Raw genomic sequence first — 22,108 nt, 5'->3', positions numbered from 1 at the left:
ATGATATGACCATTTTAGCTACAGATAACACCTCAGTGGATAAAGCTCTTGGATGGAGCGATTGTTTTTCCAGGGCATCAGGGGCTAAGCTCAATAGAGCTAAAAGTGAATGTTTGTATACACATTGGAGGGAAGAGAAAATGAATTTGGGGCTAACAGAAAAGAATGATCGAATTAAGGTGCTCGGAATTGAAATAGGCAAAGACATGTTAAAGGTTAACTGGGAGTCAAGACTTCCAAAGCTTAAAAGTAAGTTTTTAAGATGGGAGGGAAGAGACTTGTCCATTACAGGAAAGGTTTTAATTATAAAAGCAGAAATCTATGCCTCGCTAACGTATCTGGCTGCCACCTTGCCTGTGCCTAGAACCTTCCTCAATCCTCTGAGAAGATCTGTCTTTCAGTTTTTATGGAGTTCTCAGCAGGAGAGAGTAAAAAGGGAAATAATGTATAGACCTTTGGATAAGGGAGGGAAAGCAGTACCAGATTTGGGCATCAAATTAGAAGCCTTGTTTCTAACTCCAATTGTAAAATCTGTTCTGAATGTCAATAACACATGTTTATGGTCCTTTTTTGCTAAGTTTTGGGTGGGTCAAAATATAGCGCAGCGTTTTGGGAAGAGGCTCCCATTAGACACCCCACATGCTGAAACAAGGCCTACAATATATGATAAGGCAATGATATTGTTTCAGTCCGCTAACTTGAAGGGAACGTCAGTAGACAAGATCAGTAGGGAGATTGTTGAAAAGGGCCTGTCGCCCCAGACAACTAGGACGGTGCCGGTCAGTACCTTAATTTCAAAAGAATGTTTACAGGTCTGGAAGAATGTAAACTCTCCTTTCTTGCAAAATGTCCATAAAGACGTGGCCTGGAGCACAGTACAAAACTGTCTCCCTACCAGGGCATTTTTGCATGGAAGGAGATGCTCCAGAACTAGCAAATGCCCAAGAGTAACATGTGACTCAGATGAATACGTCAAACATCTATTCTGGTTTTGTCCACATGCTCACAAGGTCTGGGGCTTCCTGAGGCCCTGGCTGATAGACCTTCATAGGGACCCCACAGAAAATGACATTATGTATGGGGAACTAAATGGTAACAACTGTGAAAATTGGTTAAGATGGTGGGCGGTGATCAACTGCACTAAAGACGCTATCTGGAAATGCCGAAATATTCTGGTTTTCAAAAGATTTTGTATGCCCACGGAGTCAGTGGCCAAATTAGCAGTGACGATAGCCAGGGACTACATCCTCAGGGACAAGACCAAATGTAACACAAGGGTAATAAAGGAAATGTGGAAAGTGGGAGAATCTGGTTTGGTATATGACCTTTTAAAAGATGTGCTATAAAAAAAAAAAAAAAGAAAAAGAATCTGTACCTTGTTAAAGATGTGATCAGTAATGTATGTATTAATGTATGTATTTATGCCATGAACAGTGTGTGACTATTGTTGTATTGATGAATTGCCTGTAAACTATTGACAAAATCAAATAAAATGTCTAAAAAGTGAAAAGTGAAAGTGGTTCACCCTCAGGGGAGAGCGTGAACGCAAGTTTGCGCTCTCCCCTGATTAAGTGTTGAAAACATGCGGATAGTGCTGGAAAGGAGCCCTACCCTACCTGAAAAACACACAATGTGGCGTTTTGCCTGGCTCTCCACGCGGCCCCTGGGAGCCTTGTCACCCAGGAGGGGGAGGGGGTGGCCTGGGCCAGCCTCTAACGTGACTTCCGTGGCACGAGTGTAAAATCTCTTAGGCGCCGTTCACACCTATCAGACAGCCGTCTTATCGAAGTCTCATCAAAAACGGAGCGGTGAAACAGCTCCAATTCATTTCCAATGGGAGTCACGTGGTTTGATGAGACAAACTTGTTACATGGGGTGTGGGGGGCAAGACACAAGGCATGAAGCGAGCTGTAGGCGAAACATTGAAAGACCTGGGTGGGACTTCAGACAAGACAAAAGGGGTTGGGTTTACCCGCCAACCAATAGGAGAGAAGGTCCGTTTGTGACGCTACACTGGGCGGTCTTTTCACACTTGTACTTTTATTTTTACTGCAGTGCACAGTGCACAGTCACGGAAGAGGAAATAGGCACTTTCGGAACGAAAAGGATTTTATTGTAAATAAAAGTAGTTTGGTCTGGTCCAGAAAGCAATTCAACAGGAAAATAGAATCCCTGCCCGTCGTGGCCGAACAAAAAATTAAAACAAACGTTATAATTCAAGGTGCATGCATTTTGTCATTCACTCCTAACCCAGAAACAGTAGGCTACAGTATCCACATATCCATATCAAAAGAGCTTGCATGCAAGCCATCAAATAATTCAGGTGTCACGTCGACTCCGTGAAGTTTGGGATCTCTCGTTCCCCCTCGCATCAGTTTGTTATTCCACCCGACCCATAATCAATAGTTATCCGCCAGACCACGGACCAACGATATAAAAGGACATCAGTGCTTTACACAGAGGATGCGACATTATAAATGAATTAGGCCTACTTCAAACCATTCCATATGATTCGGTTGTTATATAACAAACAAAGTTAATATGAATGCCATGGCCCGTGTGTTCAGTTTGCATGGGCAGTGCGCATTGGAGATTATGAAAGAGTCGTAGTCATGTAAATGTAAAGTCGCTGAACGGTCCGACTGCAGAGTGGAGAGCCGTGCGCCCAGGCGCTGCAACCTGGAGGCTCCAACTTGGAGACGCATGTCATCTTATCCTATATTTCGCCTATAGCCTACCATCGACGTCTGCGTCATGGCTAACAGCCTGAAATGCAGCAAGTCGTCTGAGCGTGTTGTGGTAAAATGGATGCACTTTATTAAAAATAATGGGGTGGTTTCTAACAGAAAATATGAATTTTCCTCAAATGATCTCCATGCTCTCTGCTAGTACATGGAGGCTACTACATACACACAGAATCAGTGCCAGACTTGGCACCGGCTACTGTGGTGGTACTGATAAAGTGGAGACAGCCGTGCGCCCGGACGCAACTTGGAGTCTCCAAGTTACGCGCAGCTGTCTCCACTCCAGTCTGGTACTAAGTTCGTTCGACAATCAGTACCAGATTTGTCGATTCTATCTGGCACTGATTGTGGGCTAGTAACCCCCCAGGGACGCAGACTAGCAGAGAGCATCATGGCATCTTTTGAAGAAAGATTGATTTTTTGTGTTTCCAACTACCCCATCCTGTACAATAAGAGGCATCCGTTCCACTCCAGGAACGACATGAGATGGGCCGCATATCTGGCTATTGGCCTTGAGATAGGCGAAGATGGTAAGTAGGCGAAATACAGCCAAACGTAGGATAAGATGGCATGGGATGGGTGAAATGAAATGAAATGAAATGAAATGAAATGAAATCTATATTTACCCAGGGTATCTGGGCTAAGCTCAAGAACTTGTTTCCAGCCAGGCCCTGCTCATAGAACACATTTCATCGTAGTGGTTGATGCCTTGTTCAAGGGCATTTCAGCGGTGGTAATTTTAACGTGTCGGACGGCTGATTCGAACTGGGAACCTTCCGGTATCTAGACCGCGCCGTTATCCGTTCGGCCACCGCTGCCACTGTAACAGCATAGGTTGGCACCATGCAAGGAAGGGTCTGTGCACCTCTATTAAATATAGGCAATTTGTTCCAAAATGTAAAAAAGGACATCAAAATGTGTAAGTGATTTGAACATGCTTAAACATTGGACAATAAGGTCTAGTAATTCTAACATTTTGCTACATGTGTGCTTCGGAAATGCGCACCGGGAGCGCACTCGCCTATTAGTTTGCATTGCACCGTGCGCTCAGTGCGCTATTTCCGAACGCGTGTAACTGAGCACAGATGCGATGTTGTGATTTATTCTTCATTTGATCTGACTTTTTGACCCAAATATAAATCATTATTCTATAGGCTTCACGTATTTTGTGGACATCTTCATGCCTCCCGTATAGGCTCTCATTAATAAAGAGGCCGGGTCTCAAATTAGCTCGTCGTCTCAAATATATTCAGAAGGAAATTAAAACCGTATTCAAGTTCATTCCCTATACGGCCGAGCCACACACGGCTTTTCAAAGCGCGCGCGCGTACACGTGCCCCACGCATCCAGTTAATATGTGCTGTGCGCGTATGCGGGGCTCGTGTGTGCGCGCTGAAAAGCCTGATGTAGCTAGGCCGCAATGATAGCGGCTCCACCAAGCACGTGCGTCACGCGTCTACTCTGCGTAAAGTTCGGGCGTAATTGCTACAAATCCTCTATATAAATTCATTTTCCCAATAAACAATACCTTGAAGGAAGTAAGATAGTATAAATGATGCAGCATTGAGGCTATATGTCCAAATCATGGACGTATATTACTTGAGGTCATTTTCCATATACTTCTACATGTTGGACAAAATATCCTATTTATGATCGAGGTGCCCACTCTGCTTGTATTCCTGTCGATACGTGTATCATACTGTGATTATACACTGCTTGGAATCAAGAAATGGTATAAGCCTACTTGATTTTATCATGTAAAAAATATGAAGGAGAGATGCTTGTTGTAGGGATCAGGTATGATGAGTAGAGTAGAGTAAACCCAGACCTCTGCAGTGCCTTGGGCAACAATTTGAATAGGACAGAATACAAACCATGTTGATTGAGTGAATCATTCTTTAACGTTTGGATAGGCCTATAATACATATCTATCAAATGGACAAAAAACCTTTCCTGGGTGTCCCTTTGGATTTGTGCTATATGCTTCATTTCCGTGTCTTGCATACTCAGCACAAAGGTGCTTTGATAGGTGGACAGGCCTCCGGAACCAGTACACCAGGGTACGGAGGGAATTAAGAGCCCCAAAAAGTGGCAGTGAAGGCAGGAAGGGCCCAGTATCGCCACTATTCGACATCATGTCGTTTGTGGAGCCCCACGTCACGGAGAGAGAAACCACCTCCAATTTCCCACCTCCAACTGGTAAGAGAAATATTTGTTATGACCGTTTTGAGGCAGCACACAACAGGCCAAAGTTTTACAATATATCTTTCAACCTTTATAGACAGCACTCAGCAGCACGACAGCCAGGATGGAGATGAAATGGAGCTCTTCCATGCTGGACATGCAGGTAATAAATAATAATACACAGCACTCGTGACTGTTTCCAAATTCAACACCAACCCTTAAAGAATTGTACACAATAAATATGTTTGGAACCTTTCTCAGATGAAACTCAGCAGCAGCAGCACTATGCAGCAGGTCCCAGCCACTTCTTTGCTGACGGTGGTAAGATGCATATCACTCATGACTGTTTTCAAATTCAACACCAACCCTTGTACACAATAAATATGTTTGGAACTTTTCTCAGATGAAATTCAGCATCAGCAACACCCAGCAGGTCACAGCCGCCACCTCTTCCCTGACAGTGGTGAGACGCATATTACTCATGACTGTTAACAAATGCAAGACTTAACACATATTTAGAGCCTTTTTTCCTTTTTGAAATGTACTTTTATTTGGGAAAAGAACAGATAAATGCGTGTCACATTACAGTGTTTTGCTTTTCTATTCAGTCTTTGTGCCGAAGAGCCTCTGCTACATTATTTGTCCTTGTACATACGATAAAGTATCTGCATGTTTTTCAATGGTCCCTTAATTTGTGTGTGTGCAAAAACACACCAAATGCACTGCCAAAAAATAAATAAAATAACACTCTACACCAGGGCTGCCCAAAAGGTAGATCGCAATCTCCCAGCAGATCACAAAGGCTGTTCAGGTAGACGACATGGCATGCCCCTAAAAGTATATCATTTAAATATGGAAAAATAGATGTTTTGGCATCTGCTACTTGAAGGTGTCTTGATTGATTTACATCAAAAAGCTAAGTAGGTTCAAACCCACATTCCAATACTGTTTTCAAGAGTGTTGCTGTTGCACACAAACAGTAGCATTACAAAGTTGTATACAAAATAATAATAATACAATACCAATTCCATCTCCCCCACTACTTCCCACTCTGAGTAGGTTTGTCTATATCAGGGGTGCCCACACTTTGACTTGAGAGCTACTTTCAAAATGACAAGCTCAACAAGATCTACCCGCCGAAAAAAATAATATTATACCATTGCTGAAAATAGTTTAAATATGGAATAGCAGAGCTGGCGTTACATATAAGACAAATACACTTGGAATTGGAAATAGAGGGGGAGAAATAGAATAGGTAGGGTTTGTTGTATTTAATCTGTAATGCTACTGACGTTTGTGCACAGCAACACTCTTGAAAACAAAATAGTGGGTTTGAGCTGACAGGCCCTTTTTGATGTCAATCAATCAAGTCCCCTTAATTCAAGTGGCAGATGCCAAAAATAGTTTTTTTTATACTTTTTAGGGGCATATCATGTGATCTATTGGGCACCCCTGGTCTATATGTAATGCCAGCATCGCTATTCCAGAAACCCCTCATGTAAAATGTTAAAACTAAATTATTTACAGTTATGTGGGGATAATATTTATATAATATAAATCTGTATAACTTCTCTAATATATAGAAGTACAGGTATATATAATATAGATAGATAATTATTTTGAGGTTGGTAGATATTGTTGAGCAGGTCATTTTGAAGTCAAATAAAAAAAGTCTGGGCACCGTTGCTCTACACAGACATTCACCATGTGGTTGTGAATTTGACTGAACACAGTTCTATCAAAAAGATTAGCATCCCCTCATCTCTAACATCCAGAGCCTACCACCATGGTTTTTCTTTTCTGAGCTGGAGAATGTAAAGATTGTCTCCAAAGATGTTTATCAAATTTGTCGCACACCTTTCGTTAACATGCAATGTGTTGTGAACTTGCATTTCCAGAAGACCTTTGTAAAGTCATGAGAGAATCCTAGGATGATTCTAGTTTTAAGCATCTGTACACTTTTAATAGTGCTGATTTTACCTACGATGACATTTCTGGAAATGTGTTGTATTTCACGTATTTGTTTATCTTTTGAATCTTGGGAATTCTGAACCTCCATTTTCTTTCCCATTTGTTAATAGAAGGAAGTCTACCTCCATATCAGGTGCCCAGCTCAGTGTTTCCTGCTGAAAGAGGTAATATATGCATGTTAATCATAACCGTTTACAAACACAACACCAATCCAAACCATACAGGTGTACACAATATATGTTTGAATCTAACTTCATAGAAAGAAGTGTGCAGCTTCACCCAGTCCTCCACCCCTGGATTGATGACAGTGGTAAGATAATTATGTATATTAGTAATAAGACAACTAATTACAAATTCAACATCAAGTCATAAAGCTGTATTCAACATGTTAACCCTTACTTTACAGATGCCACTCAGATTTCCCATGGCTCCAGGCAGGACCTTTTTGCTGTTGCAAGAGGTACAAGTAAGACATGCATATTAATCAGAACAAATGTTTACAAGAACAACAAATTCAATAAATGTTTGAACCTTACTTCATAGAAGGAAGCCGGCAGAAGCTTTCTTATTCCTTCGGTGCTCTAAATGTTAAGACATGAAACTTTACTTTAGACCAAACAGAAGCATACAATTTCAGAGCCAACTCAACGTGGAGCTGACATGGCGCCACCAGCAGCCTTGGAGGATGACCCGGAGTTCACGGTTGACATGGGGTACCTGAATCTACCAGGTAACATGTTGTGATAGTTATCCAAACTAAATTACACTTTTCTAGAATTTTAGGTTTGTAGTAACATAGCCACGACGGAACTCCAAACATTTGAGAGTTAGATTAAAGTTGCTAAAGAATCCAGAATAATCTCCTCATGTACAGAAAGAGGTCTCAAATGCAGACTTTTCACACAAGCAAACGCACTTTAGGGCTTACAAATCCAATAGAAAGGTCTACTGACATGTTTGCAACATTACCTAATAGACGAGGACGAGCCCAGCCAGTCCCAGTCTCTCCTGTCAGTGCCAGCCAGGGAGCGAGGTCCACAGCCTGCTGAACGTGGTAAGATGTACAGACAAGACATTGACATTTAGAAATGCAACAAAAGAAAATCAAGCTCAATATCATATGATTAAACTTCTTCATAGTTGCCAGTCGCAGCACACCTGCTGGCACCAGCCAAACAGCAGGGCCGAGTTGGGCAGCAGACATCAGACCCATCACCCCTGGACCCGGGTCTGGGTATATGCAGTCCCCAGCTGGACCCGGGTCTGGGTATATGCAGTCGCCAGCTGCTGAAAGTGGTAAGGTGTAAAAGACAGTCATTGACATTTACAAATGCAACAAAAACTATTCTAGCACAATATCATATTATGATTAAACTTTACGTCACTGCAGCCTGTTCCAAAAGACGAGGGAAAGGGTCCAGTCGGGCAGCAGGCCACAGACAGGCCACGGTACCTGGGTACCAGGCAGGTCACCGGCCCATGCTGTACACAGCTGCTGAAAGTGGTAAGACATTCCAAATGAAGCCATTTCCATTTAAGAATCTAACCCAAAAACAATTCAAGGTCTATATCATATTGTGATTAAAACTTACTTCATAGTGGTCAGTCACACCAGCCACACTGCCACCAGCTGTGCAACAGCGAGAGGGAGAGGCAGAGGCAGAGGCAGAGGAGGGTCCAACCAGCAGTCTGCTGGACATCCGACTGGCCCACAGGCCTCTGCAGGGTCGGCCAACCAGCAGTGGTCCAGTCATATGACTGGTGGCCAGTCCGGTCATCTGACTGGACCACAGGCCTCTGCTGTGGTTGAGCAGAGGTCTGTGCTGCCATCGGCTAGTGGAAATGGTAAGATCTTTAGACAACTCATTGGGATTTGCAAGTCAAACACCAAAAAATACAAGCTCTATATAATGCTATTAAATCTTACTTCATAGCAGGCAGTCACACGTACAGGAACTGGAACCCTGCCACCAGGAGCCATCAGGTCGGACCACCAGCCTCTGTTGGTCCGACAGTGGAAAGTGGTAAGAGTCATAAACACTTGTACAAAGCCAAGACAAAAACAACTCAACTGTGTGTGACTATAGTCAGATTTGACATGATGGATGTGTAATACAATACAAAATCAATTTCAGGTCAATGTAATAAATGGTTGAACCTTTGTTGAATAGGATCCAGTCAGCAGCAGCAGACGGCCTCTGGGTCTGGGCAGGGTGAAGGGGCAGAACAGCAGCCCAACGCCTTCGAGCGTGACGTTCTGCACCAGCTGCGGGATGGACGGGACCTGCAACCCGACACCCACCATTTCATTTATTTTATAGGCCATGAGATGGACAAGCTCACCCCCAGGTCCAAAAACAGCCTTCGCCTGGCCATACACCAGGCACTGGCAGAGGCACAAAACCGCGACCAGGGAACCAGGGACCAGGGAACCAGGGAACCAGACAATTCTGACTGACATGACTGACATGACTGACATTTTTTCTTTTTTTGGTGGCTTTCGCCTTTATTTTATATTTGTTATAGAGGGACAGACAGTAGGCTGACAGGAAATGGGGCGAGAGATGGGGGGGGGGGATGACATGCAGTAAAGGCCGAGCCCGCAGCACACTGCCAGACTGGATTACCAGCCAAGGTGCCTGGACCACTGAGCCATGGCCCAGGCCTTCTTTTTTTATGTATTTGATGTATTACCATGTTTGTTTGTTTTTTCCAGAATCTATTTATATGTTAATGTTCCAATTATGACTATTATTATTTAATGTGGAAATGGAAACCCTTATTTGACGTTTTTTTTTAATCTTTTTTTCGTCAAAAAATAAAAATCGGCAGAGGGGTGGCTAGACTGACTGGTTCACGAGTGAGAGAGTGTGAGAGTGTGAAAGTGTGAGAGTGTGTGCGTGTGTGTGTGTGTGTGTGTGTGTGTGTGTGTGTGTGTGTGTGTGTGGTTACTCCCTCTGTCCGTAGCCTGAAAAGCATGCCTTCTCCTTTTTTTAAATGAGCCTATAAGTGACTATTAAATGTACTCACTGTTTTTCTTCACAGATATTTGATAATATCCAAAAACAAAACAACCTTCTGTTGTAGTTGGTCAGTGAAATAATCTTCCACAGGAATAGCCTATTCTGTCAATAGATCAATTTCAAAACTTAAGGGTTACACAGCAGACGACTGAAAATCGAGCATTTTCTATAGCCATTGCTGATCCATTCGTCCTAAATGACTTTGCATCAACGATTATGACATGTTTTTCAATGGCTATTTGTTAATGTTGTTGGGTCACATGAAAGTGAGCATTTTCTACGTACTTCACTATGGGAGACCATTTGCACCAAGTGTTACAATATCATAATTACCAAGTGACTCAGGAGGTGGAGTGGCCGTCTTGGAATTGGAAGGTTCCCCGTTCCATCCTCTTGCTGGCTGTTGTATCAACTTTCTCTGATGAACGTACTCACTACGTGACAGCAGCGGTGAGGGGCTATGGTATGAGGAAGCTTTTGGAAATTGAGTGATAGACAATTCCAGTGCAAATAAGATATCTGTAAGAGAGGTACACAATCATCAATGTTAACAAGCATGGTTAATAATTATAGTTCAGGTGTACATGGATTAGAGCAAAAATAAAATGCCAGTGAAATCGTGTTGAAAGAAGCGTCCCATATGCTAGTGGCGTATCCTACACAATGAACAATATTCACAATGATGATGTTTTAGTATCATAAATAGTATTGCTGCTGTTCTACATTCTGGAAGCCAGACGAAGGCCTGTGAACCAATAGTTCAATCCACCTACTGTGTCAAGCATAGTAGGAGTGCCATACCAGGTTGATATAGTTAACCAATTCAGGACGGAAACCCCTTTTGGTGTTTTAAGCATTATGTTATACTTTAGCCCATTTTGGGCGGGAACCCCTTTTGGTGTTTTAAACATTATGTTATAATTTAGCTATTGAAAAATAGCAGATCTACAAGCTCATAGCGTGCCACCGAGTGGCACGCTACGAGCTTGTAGGTCTGCTATTTTTGAAAAATCGTGAAAATATTTATTTCAGAAAACTGGAGGATTTAGAATATCTTTTTAAAATTTTGAGGTCAGGCCTGAATGGGTTAACTATTGAAAAATAGCAGATCTACAAGCTCATAACGAGGCACTTGGTGCTGTGCTACAAGCTTGTTGATCTGCTGTTTTTGAGAATTTGTGAAAATGTGGTGCAAATTTGGAACTTTCAGAGCAAATGTTTTTAACTCAAATGTTTGCTTCTGGGGGGTTCGTGGAACAACCTATTTTGAGATGGGGGTCGGTGGCCAAATACTTATAATTCTAGGGGTCGTTGACATGAAATAGTTTCAGGACCACTGACATAGAAACATAGGTTTTTCAGAAAACTGTCATGATTTAGAAAACATTTTGTAGAATCGAGCTGAAGTCTTAATGGGTTAATTTGCAAGGAGTGCACATATGACAGCACAGTATCACTGTATCTCACCGACGCATGGCCAGCTTTGTAGCCTGTAGGCTAGATAAGGCTGTCTGGTACTGGGAGTTCCACTGGTCCAGGTCAGAGAGCCTGGAGAAGGCCGTCTGGTACTGGGAGATCCACTGGTCCAGGTCAGACAGCTTGCCCTGGATGGCCTCCTGCACCGTCCGCTGGCGTCTGCAGCTGGGTGTGGTCAGAGTACCTGCACACATGTTCACACATATTTTTATAATCTCAGGACATACAGTAGCATATCTGCAGTGGCTGGGGAGGTGGTATCCAACCACAGCAGTATATCCAATCTTACTAACAGAGCTACACAGGCAGACACATAATTTCCTGACCTTTGCTCTAGAGATTAGGTGGTCTGGTCCCTCCAGGAAGGCCTCATCTTTGAGCAGCTTGGCCTACATCTTATCCACTTGGCACAGCACTTCCTGCAGGGCCAGGTACTCCTCCACTGACTCCTTCAACATTCTGCAGAGATAGGTGGACATGAATCAAAGACAGCAGATGTACAAGCTCACAGTTTGAGCAATGTTTGCACTGAGCAATGACAGTGGGGAATCGGAGAATACAGATTATTACATGTTACTAATGCTTTAACAGGGACGTTACCTCGGATGATAGTTTATTTTGTAGCTGCACTAGGAATCCTTTGGTTTGCCAGCGTGACGTAGGTCAGCTGGGGAAGTAGGAGGAATAGTGTGTAGCTCCTACATGTGTTACTTGCTCATGGGGACACTGCTCACTGTAGACTGATCATCAACTTCTCGTGTCAAATCAGCTGTGATGAGGGACTTTGGTATGTGGACGCTTTTGCAAATGTAGTGATATATTAATTACCAGTGGCATGGTGTCTGGATAAGAGGAAGACAAAAATCAATCACAATGTTAACACACAATCAGAAATGACATGTAACAACTTAGTTCAGGTATATATAAACTCAGTGAACCTCTGCATGTGTATACTGATTTCAGTGATAGGTGGACATTAAGCAAAGAGAGTATATGTCCAAGCTCAAGTGTGTTCAATAATGATAGTGGGGAGATTGAAAATGCATATTATTACATGTTACTACTGCTTCACAGGGACATTTACCTGGGATCATAGTGTCATCTGTCACTGCATATATATTTCCATTGGTCAATCCTACGGTTCACTGCAGCTCAACAATCAGTGTGAGGGGTGTCTATGAACTCCGCGTTTAAAGGCTTGAAGGCCATTGGCTGTGATGGAGTCAAGTACATGCTCTGGTAGGCTGTTCCACCCACAGACAGCTGTGTGGAGAAAGGTTCTGTCCAATGTGCGTGTATTGGAGCCTAGGGGGGTGTGTTGGAGCTGTGCCATATAAGGTGGGTGTTTCGCCATCTGATGTATGGTGGAGGGAGCATGTCCTGGAGGTCCCTAGGGCGGGGGGGCAAGGACTGTAGCAGCAGCAACGTGTTGGCTGATGGAGAGTGTTGTACTGGCAGTGTCCTCCTGGTCAACTCAAATTATTTTGAGAGCCTTCCTCTGAATATTTTCAAGTAGACTGAGATTTGTAGGTGGAGCACTCATCCAGCTGAGTGAGGCGTACTCCATGACACTGTGGACCTGTAGCTTGTAGACAGTTGCTCGGCTCTGGGGGTGAGTTTACTGCATGGCCACTGTCCTCAGTGCTGTTAGCTTCTGACCGGGCCGGATGGAGATTTTGGTCAGGTGTTGTCAACCAAGACAGCTTTTGGTCTATTTTGACACCCAGGATGTCAAGCTCATTTGTGGTGGTCATCCACTGTCAGTTGAAATGAGGGATGTCATGTGTACATTCACTTTCGGGAGGATACCTTTGCGTTTGCATCACATGGGGAGACGGGCACACAGACAGCCATCAAGCAGTCATTAACAGATGTGGGTCAGGATCCAGTCGCATAGAGTCCAAGAATAGTCGGGGCTCAATGCTGCTGCAGCCTTCAGATCCAGCTGTTGTGATGCCCCTGGAAAGTCAGCATGTGTCTGGTCCTCCGTAGAGGCGTTTGTTGGATCGCACTTCGTCTGGAACCTCCCCCTTGAGCTTTCCGCCATGGGTGACCCTACCAGGAGCAAAGCTCCCGACGGCATAGCTCTCAGGTTCATTGGAACTCACAAGCTTCTCCACCACTACAAGGTGACGATCCAAGGAGAAGACAAATTAAATGGAGAAGAAAGTGGAACCTCCCCCTTGACCTTACCGCCATGGGTGACCCTGGACGGCATCGCTCTCAGGTTCGTTGGAACTCACAATCTTCTCCTAACTAAAAAGGACAAAAAAGAAGAAAATGGAACCTCCCCCTTGACCTTACCGCCATGGGTGACCCTGGACGGCATCGCTCTCAGGTTCTTTGGAACTCACAATCCGTTCACTAAAAAATAAACAAAAACAAAAAAAAAGACACAGGGGATTACAAATGGCGATCCTGCCACGGCACCGCACCGGCTGGAGAGTTAAAGTACTCCCTGAAAGTGTTTTGCACTTGGAGACCATCAAAGTTCCTCCTGACTCCTCCTCCTGCAGCATGGGAAGGCTCCACTGGAGGCATGTGGGCTGCGTCCTGCTGGCCCCATTTGATTAAGTTGTGGAGGACGGTGGTAGCCTTCACAACCTTCTCAGCGTGGTCAGGGGTGAGCTCGATGACTCCGTGGTACACCCTGAACTTTGTCACCAGCACACCAAAGGCACTCTCCACAACATGCCGTGCACGGGACAGCCGGTAGTTGTAGATGCGGTGGGAGTCCGTGCGGAGAGACTGACGTGTGTATGGGCGAAGCAGGTTCTGGCGCAGAGGGAAAGCCAAATCCGCCACAAACGCGTACGGAAGTGGCCCCAGGTACTCAGCATTTTGGAGCGGGGCATCATCGGGAAGGTCCAGTGTACCCCTCGTCAGAGCCCGCCCAAAATGAGACACCGCAAGTACCCCACCGTCACTGCCACCCCCATACGCACCTACGTCCACCACACGGAACAGGCCAAGAGCATCCACCACAGCCAGCAGGACAATTGAAAAGTGGCCTTTGTAGTTGTGGAAGAGCGATCCTGATCTGTCGGGTGCCTTGATGGCAATGTGTTTGCCATCTATGGCACCCAAACAGTGAGGAAAGTGCCACTTCTCACCAAATACATCGGATATAGCTTTCCAATCATCCTTCTTTGGCACAGGCATGAAGTCCTCAGCCATTGTGTTCCAGATGGCAGCTGCCACAGTGGGCACAATGCCACACACAGTGGAGCGGCCAACTCGGTAACTGGTGGAGATGGCCAGGTAGTTGTGACCAGTGGCAAGATATCTGTAAAATAGGTAGAGACAATAATCACAACGTTAACACACAATCTGAACTGACATGTTACAAGTGAGGTTGATAAGATAATGTTAGCTCTGCATTCATAATATTACAGAACCTTAGCATCCATATATACCGGATGTATAATGGCATTGCTTTAATAGTGCCTCTGGAGAACAATGACATGGCTGAATGATGAAATAATTTGTTCAAAAGTAGCCCACAGCAACATGGTCACATCAGATGGTCAACATGTCTGTATTAAAAACGTTATAATAATAAATTATATATATATATATATATATATATATATATATATATATATATATATACATACATACATACATACATACATACATACATACATACATACATACAAATAGCAGATCTACAAGCTCATAGCGCGCCACTATACATACATACATATATATATATATATTCATATTCAGTTTATACATAATGCATCTATAATATGACAGTTTCATTTTTCCCACGACATTCAAATGTTTAAGCAGAAGGGGGACGAATAGGAAGGAAGACACTGGAGCATCACAGACAGTTCGAGAACATTTCGTTCATATGTATAGGTCACATCTTCGTCATGACCTGACAAAGATGTGCCCTATACTTCGAAACGTTGTCAATTTTTACCTGCACCCTGTGTGTGCATTAAAAAGGGCTTGAACTGTCTGTGATGCTCCAGTGTCTTCCTTCCTATTCAAATGTTTAACTTTGGATTTAAACAGATCTTAAATCAGAGTCTGCATACTATTTCAATAGTCCTGAGAATAAATGTCATTTGTGTTAGGGTTAACCCTAACCCTAACCCTAACTCAAGTGACTGCAAAATAATTGCTGTTTGTTTCAAAAAGCTTTATACCATGTTCTAACATAACGATACAAAGTGGCATAGCTCTGTTTGCAAAATGCTGCACCTCATCCAACTGCATACAATACTTTCCCCATTTTCAACTTTTTTTAGTGTATTGTGACACTGGCTTTGGCAATGTAAACGTTTGTTTTCTCATGCCAATACATCTCCTTTGAATTGAAATTGGATTACTGCTTTTACAGTGGTGGTTCTCAAAGTGAGAAGTGTGTTGCAAAATGTGTTAATATAGCATCAGAATCACTTGAACGCCTTTAACCCAGCGATTTGAAAAGAGGCGATCTACTAGCTCACAACCCATTGCTTTGTGACAAGCTTGTTGATTTGCTTTTTGTTTTCATTTTTGTAACACAAATCTTGCATGGTAGCCCAAGATTGTGATATCGTCCGAATCGAAAAGTCTAATCTTGGGCTACTTGCATTGGTGCCCTGGTCCTTGCATGGGTGCCCAGTGCGTCATGACGCACTGGACCAGGGGGTTCCCAACACATCTTTTCACATGGGGATCCTCGGCAGAAAATCATATTAATGTGGAGTTTGACATGAAAAAGTTTAAGACCCGCTGCTTTACAGTAGGTAAGCTATAAAAAGCCAGTTGAACAGAGCTGGAAAGTATTTGGTGCTCTCTCCACCTCGCATGGTCTCAAACACCAGCAGCCTTTAGTAGACCACTAAGCATATATATATATATATATATAATATTATCTTTCATCCTCACATCCATTTACATTCCTGGTGCTGTTATGATTTCCAGCTTACAGTAACATATTTAAGTCAACCTGGCATTCCTTGCTGCACACGTTAGCTGATTGGCGAGTTTTCGAGCTAACGATGCATTTACTAGGTGGGTAATGAACAAAATGAACGTAAAATAGTTACTGTAGTAGTTACCGTAAACAGATAGCAAGACGTACAGCGGGAGGTATAGCTTCCCTGAAGAATGTGTCCTGCTTCTGGATTTCTGGAGTCACCCTCGCCAGCAGGAAATCGAACTGGTGGATAGACATCCTGAATTCCTGGTGGAAACGACTTTCATCCCTCCGTAGCTCCCAATAAAGCTGGTGGCCGTCCCCGAGTTGTTTCCGAACTTGGAAGATCGGATGGACCCAAACTCGCCTCCTTCTACGGACCAGCGGGGCCATTTGAATCTCCCTCGCTCGCATTCTCTCCTCCTCCTCCTGCCTCAATCTCCTGGCCACAATCTCTCTCTGGCGCGTCTCCCTCTCCCTCTTTCTCCTCGCCACCAATATCGCCAGGACAAGAGCCCTCTTTCTCCTCCAAAAAACCATTTTGTCGGCAGTCACCACACACACAACCAACAAACTACTGTCTCTGGCAGCTAAACAGCGTAAGCACAACAAGCAACACGTGGATCTGTTTCCGCATGTCCTCGCACCGCCCTCGCACCGCCCACACCCGCAAAGCATTGTGGGAAACTGATGCGGCAAACGATAAGACAGATGAGACGACAAGACTTTCATAAGACGGCCGTCTGATAGGTGTGAACGGCGCCTTAAAGTGTGGACAGCAGAAAGTCGTTTTGCCCGGCCCTCCACTCGGACCCAGGAAGCCTTGGGCCCCCACCGGGGTGCCAGGCCCGAAGCCAGCTAAACCCACGACCCGGCTCTCCATCCGAACCCGGGTACCCACTCTTAAGCACCCCCCCGGAATCTTCACAATCTAACACCAGGTGCTTTAAGTTTTTCATTAACGCATTGGCTACTGCCATCTGCTGTATATGGGCCGTACCGGCCACCACTGCCTTTGCTTACGGCCATACCACCCTGAACACGCCCGATCTCGTCCGATCTCGGAAGCTAAGCAGGGTCGGGCCTGGTTAGTACTTGGATGGGAGACCGCCTGGGAATACCAGGTGCTGTAAGCATTTTCATGTCGGCATACTGAATGAGCAATGGTCATTCATGAATGGCCATGCTAAACACTAGATCTTTGTGCACCACTAAAACGTTTTGCCCCCCAAAGCGCATAGGCCACGCCTACATCATTAAACCCCACCCTCAATCCGACAGGCCCCGCTTTCAACCCGGACACCCGCTCTTAACCACCCATCCAAGACGCCTTAAACCCAGCCGCGGGGGCACAGGGCCACCTCGGACTGTGAAATAACGCATGTGCTGTTTTGCGGAGCTGCCCACGCCAAGTGTGTGCGTGCACGCGCGCCGTTAAGCGCTTGACCGGCGCGGCTAGAGGCTTTGCCGGCCGCTGTGGCAAGCGGGTAGAATTACTCGGGTCTCTCTTCATGACGAATAAGCCTTTCGCCTTTTACTAAAGACTTCCGTGGAGAGGGACGTTGATGAGTTATGGATATTTTTGGAAGGCCTTGCCCATTGGACAAGGCCAGGTCAGCTGTTGAAGAAAATGACATGGAGCACGGTGGTGCGCTCGGTTGTCTTGAGTGCAAATAGGTGTGAGCGCTTTAACTAATAGTATCGAAGGTTCTCAAAATGTGTCAAAGTCTTAATATCTACAAGCTCACATACTGCCACTGTGTCTTGTGTGTGTGCTTAAAGGGGAATTTTAAGACTTGGTTGTTGGGTACCGCAAAGAGGCCATTGTTACGCCCACGTGGAGGGGACTAGTCGTTGACTGACCGGCAGGGCACTGGTGTGTGGATTGAGTGCTTTCCTCTATGGCCAGCATGTACAACTCATACTTACCTGGCAGGGGAGACACCATGATCATGAAGGTGGTTCACCCGCAGGGGAGAGCGTCAACGCAAGTTTGCGCTCTCCCCTGATTAAGTGTTGAAAACATGCGGATAGTGCTGGAAAGGAGCCCTACCCTACCTGAAAAACACACAACGTGGCGTTTTGCCTGGCTCTCCACGCGGCCCCGGGGAGCCTTGTCACCCAGGAGGGGGAGGGGGTGGCCTGGGCCAGCCTCTAACGTGACTTCCGTGGCACGAGTGTAAAATCTCTTAAAGTGTGGACAGCAGAAAGTCGTTTTGCCCGGCCCTCCACTCGGACCCAGGACGCCTTGGGCCCCCACCGGGGTGCCAGGCCCGAAGCCAGCTAAACCCACGACCCGGCTCTCCATCCGAACCCGGGTACCTTTTGCCCTGCTCTCCACTCGGACCCAGGGAGCCCTGGTCCCCCACCGGGCTGCCAGGCCCGAAGCCAGCTAAACCCACGACCCGGCTCTCCATCCGAACCCGGGTACCCACTCTTAAGCACCCCCCCGGAATCTTCACAATCTAACACCAGGTGCTGTAAGCTTTTCATTAACGCATTGGCTACTGCCATCTGCTGTATATGGGCCGTACCGGCCACCGCTGCCTTTGCTTACGGCCATACCACCCTGAACACGCCCGATCTCGTCCGATCTCGGAAGCTAAGCAGGGTCGGGCCTGGTTAGTACTTGGATGGGAGACCGCCTGGGAATACCAGGTGCTGTAAGCATTTTCATGTCGGCATACTGAATGAGCAATGGTCATTCATGAATGGCCATGCTAAACACTAGATCTTTGTGCACCACTAAAACGTTTTGCCCCCCAAAGCGCATAGGCCACGCCTACATCATTAAACCCCACCCTCAATCCGACAGGCCCCTCTTTCAACCCGGACACCCGCTCTTAACCACCCATCCAAGACGCCTTAAACCCAGCCGCGGGGGCACAGGGCCACCTCGGACTGTGAAATAACGCATGTGCTGTTTTGCGGAGCTGCCCACGCCAAGTGTGTGCGTGCACGCGCGCCGTTAAGCGCTTGACCGGCGCGGCTAGAGGCTTTGCCGGCCGCTGTGGCAAGCGGGTAGAATTACTCGGGTCTCTCTTCATGACGAATAAGCCTTTCGCCTTTTACTAAAGACTTCCGTGGAGAGGGACGTTGATGAGTTATGGATATTTTTGGAAGGCCTTGCCCATTGGACAAGGCCAGGTCAGCTGTTGAAGAAAATGACATGGAGCACGGTGGTGCGCTCGGTTGTCTTGAGTGCAAATAGGTGTGAGCGCTTTAACTAATAGTATCGAAGGTTCTCAAAATGTGTCAAAGTCTTAATATCTACAAGCTCACATACTGCCACTGTGTCTTGTGTGTGTGCTTAAAGGGGAATTTTAAGACTTGGTTGTTGGGTACCGCAAAGAGGCCATTGTTACGCCCACGTGGAGGGGACTAGTCGTTGACTGACCGGCAGGGCACTGGTGTGTGGATTGAGTGCTTTCCTCTATGGCCAGCATGTACAACTCATACTTACCTGGCAGGGGAGACACCATGATCATGAAGGTGGTTCACCCTCAGGGGAGAGCGTGAACGCAAGTTTGCGCTCTCCCCTGATTAAGTGTTGAAAACATGCGGATAGTGCTGAAAAGGAGCCCTACCCTACCTGAAAAACACACAATGTGGCGTTTTGCCTGGCTCTCCACGCGGCCCCGGGGAGCCTTGTCACCCAGGAGGGGGAGGGGGTGGCCTGGGCCAGCCTCTAACGTGACTTCCGTGGCACGAGTGTAAAATCTCTTAAAGTGTGGACAGCAGAAAGTCGTTTTGCCCGGCCCTCCACTCGGACCCAGGAAGCCTTGGGCCCCCACCGGGGTGCCAGGCCCGAAGCCAGCTAAACCCACGACCCGGCTCTCCATCCGAACCCGGGTACCCACTCTTAAGCACCCCCCCGGAATCTTCACAATCTAACACCAGGTGCTTTAAGTTTTTCATTAACGCATTGGCTACTGCCATCTGCTGTATATGGGCCGTACCGGCCACCGCTGCCTTTGCTTACGGCCATACCACCCTGAACACGCCCGATCTCGTCCGATCTCGGAAGCTAAGCAGGGTCGGGCCTGGTTAGTACTTGGATGGGAGACCGCCTGGGAATACCAGGTGCTGTAAGCATTTTCATGTCGGCATACTGAATGAGCAATGGTCATTCATGAATGGCCATGCTAAACACTAGATCTTTGTGCACCACTAAAACTTTTTGCCCCCCAAAGCGCATAGGCCACGCCTACATCATTAAACCCCACCCTCAATCCGACAGGCCCCGCTTTCAACCCGGACACCCGCTCTTAACCACCCATCCAAGACGCCTTAAACCCAGCCGCGGGGGCACAGGGCCACCTCGGACTGTGAAATAACGCATGTGCTGTTTTGCGGAGCTGCCCACGCCAAGTGTGTGCGTGCACGCGCGCCGTTAAGCCCTTGACCGGCGCGGCTAGAGGCTTTGCCGGCCGCTGTGGCAAGCGGGTAGAATTACTCGGGTCTCTCTTCATGACGAATAAGCCTTTCGCCTTTTACTAAAGACTTCCGTGGAGAGGGACGTTGATGAGTTATGGATATTTTTGGAAGGCCTTGCCCATTGGACAAGGCCAGGTCAGCTGTTGAAGAAAATGACATGGAGCACGGTGGTGCGCTCGGTTGTCTTGAGTGCAAATAGGTGTGAGCGCTTTAACTAATAGTATCGAAGGTTCTCAAAATGTGTCAAAGTCTTAATATCTACAAGCTCACATACTGCCACTGTGTCTTGTGTGTGTGCTTAAAGGGGAATTTTAAGACTTGGTTGTTGGGTACCGCAAAGAGGCCATTGTTACGCCCACGTGGAGGGGACTAGTCGTTGACTGACCGGCAGGGCACTGGTGTGTGGATTGAGTGCTTTCCTCTATGGCCAGCATGTACAACTCATACTTACCTGGCAGGGGAGACACCATGATCATGAAGGTGGTTCACCCGCAGGGGAGAGCGTCAACGCAAGTTTGCGCTCTCCCCTGATTAAGTGTTGAAAACATGCGGATAGTGCTGGAAAGGAGCCCTACCCTACCTGAAAAACACACAATGTGGCGTTTTGCCTGGCTCTCCACGCGGCCCCGGGGAGCCTTGTCACCCAGGAGGGGGAGGGGGTGGCCTGGGCCAGCCTCTAACGTGACTTCCGTGGCACGAGTGTAAAATCTCTTAAAGTGTGGACAGCAGAAAGTCGTTTTGCCCGGCCCTCCACTCGGACCCAGGAAGCCTTGGGCCCCCACCGGGGTGCCAGGCCCGAAGCCAGCTAAACCCACGACCCGGCTCTCCATCCGAACCCGGGTACCTTTTGCCCTGCTCTCCACTCGGACCCAGGGAGCCCTGGTCCCCCACCGGGCTGCCAGGCCCGAAGCCAGCTAAACCCACGACCCGGCTCTCCATCCGAACCCGGGTACCCACTCTTAAGCACCCCCCCGGAATCTTCACAATCTAACACCAGGTGCTGTAAGCTTTTCATTAACGCATTGGCTACTGCCATCTGCTGTATATGGGCCGTACCGGCCACCGCTGCCTTTGCTTACGGCCATACCACCCTGAACACGCCCGATCTCGTCCGATCTCGGAAGCTAAGCAGGGTCGGGCCTGGTTAGTACTTGGATGGGAGACCGCCTGGGAATACCAGGTGCTGTAAGCATTTTCATGTCGGCATACTGAATGAGCAATGGTCATTCATGAATGGCCATGCTAAACACTAGATCTTTGTGCACCACTAAAACGTTTTGCCCCCCAAAGCGCATAGGCCACGCCTACATCATTAAACCCCACCCTCAATCCGACAGGCCCCGCTTTCAACCCGG

The 22,108-nt window shown here is 46.5% G+C and overlaps 1 protein-coding gene and 1 long non-coding RNA gene across 2 annotated transcripts; both read right to left on the bottom strand.

Annotated features, from left to right (window-relative positions):
- Positions 1–11,405: 11,405 nt before the first annotated feature.
- Positions 11,406–12,756, bottom strand: LOC306918990. The gene is made up of 4 exons (XR_013789449.1): positions 12,483–12,756; positions 11,999–12,240; positions 11,725–11,857; positions 11,406–11,582 (listed from the first exon to the last, which is right to left on the bottom strand). It is a non-coding gene; the product is annotated as an uncharacterized lncRNA (long non-coding RNA).
- Positions 12,757–13,801: 1,045 nt separating this feature from the next.
- On the bottom strand, positions 13,802–16,856 carry LOC306918991 (putative nuclease HARBI1; the record flags this gene model as incomplete). Its single annotated transcript, XM_079531826.1, has 2 exons — positions 13,802–14,684; positions 16,459–16,856. 2 exons carry the CDS (start codon positions 16,854–16,856, stop codon positions 13,802–13,804), a joined length of 1,281 nt encoding a protein of 426 aa, XP_079387952.1.
- Between the last annotated feature and the right edge of the window lie 5,252 nt (positions 16,857–22,108).

This window comes from Electrona antarctica (genome assembly GCF_951216825.1).
Source record: "Electrona antarctica genome assembly, contig: scaffold_187, whole genome shotgun sequence".
NCBI classification, from domain to species: domain Eukaryota; kingdom Metazoa; phylum Chordata; class Actinopteri; order Myctophiformes; family Myctophidae; genus Electrona; species Electrona antarctica.
Note: the sequence above shows the minus strand (reverse complement) of the source record. Positions and strands in the feature narration are given on the sequence as shown.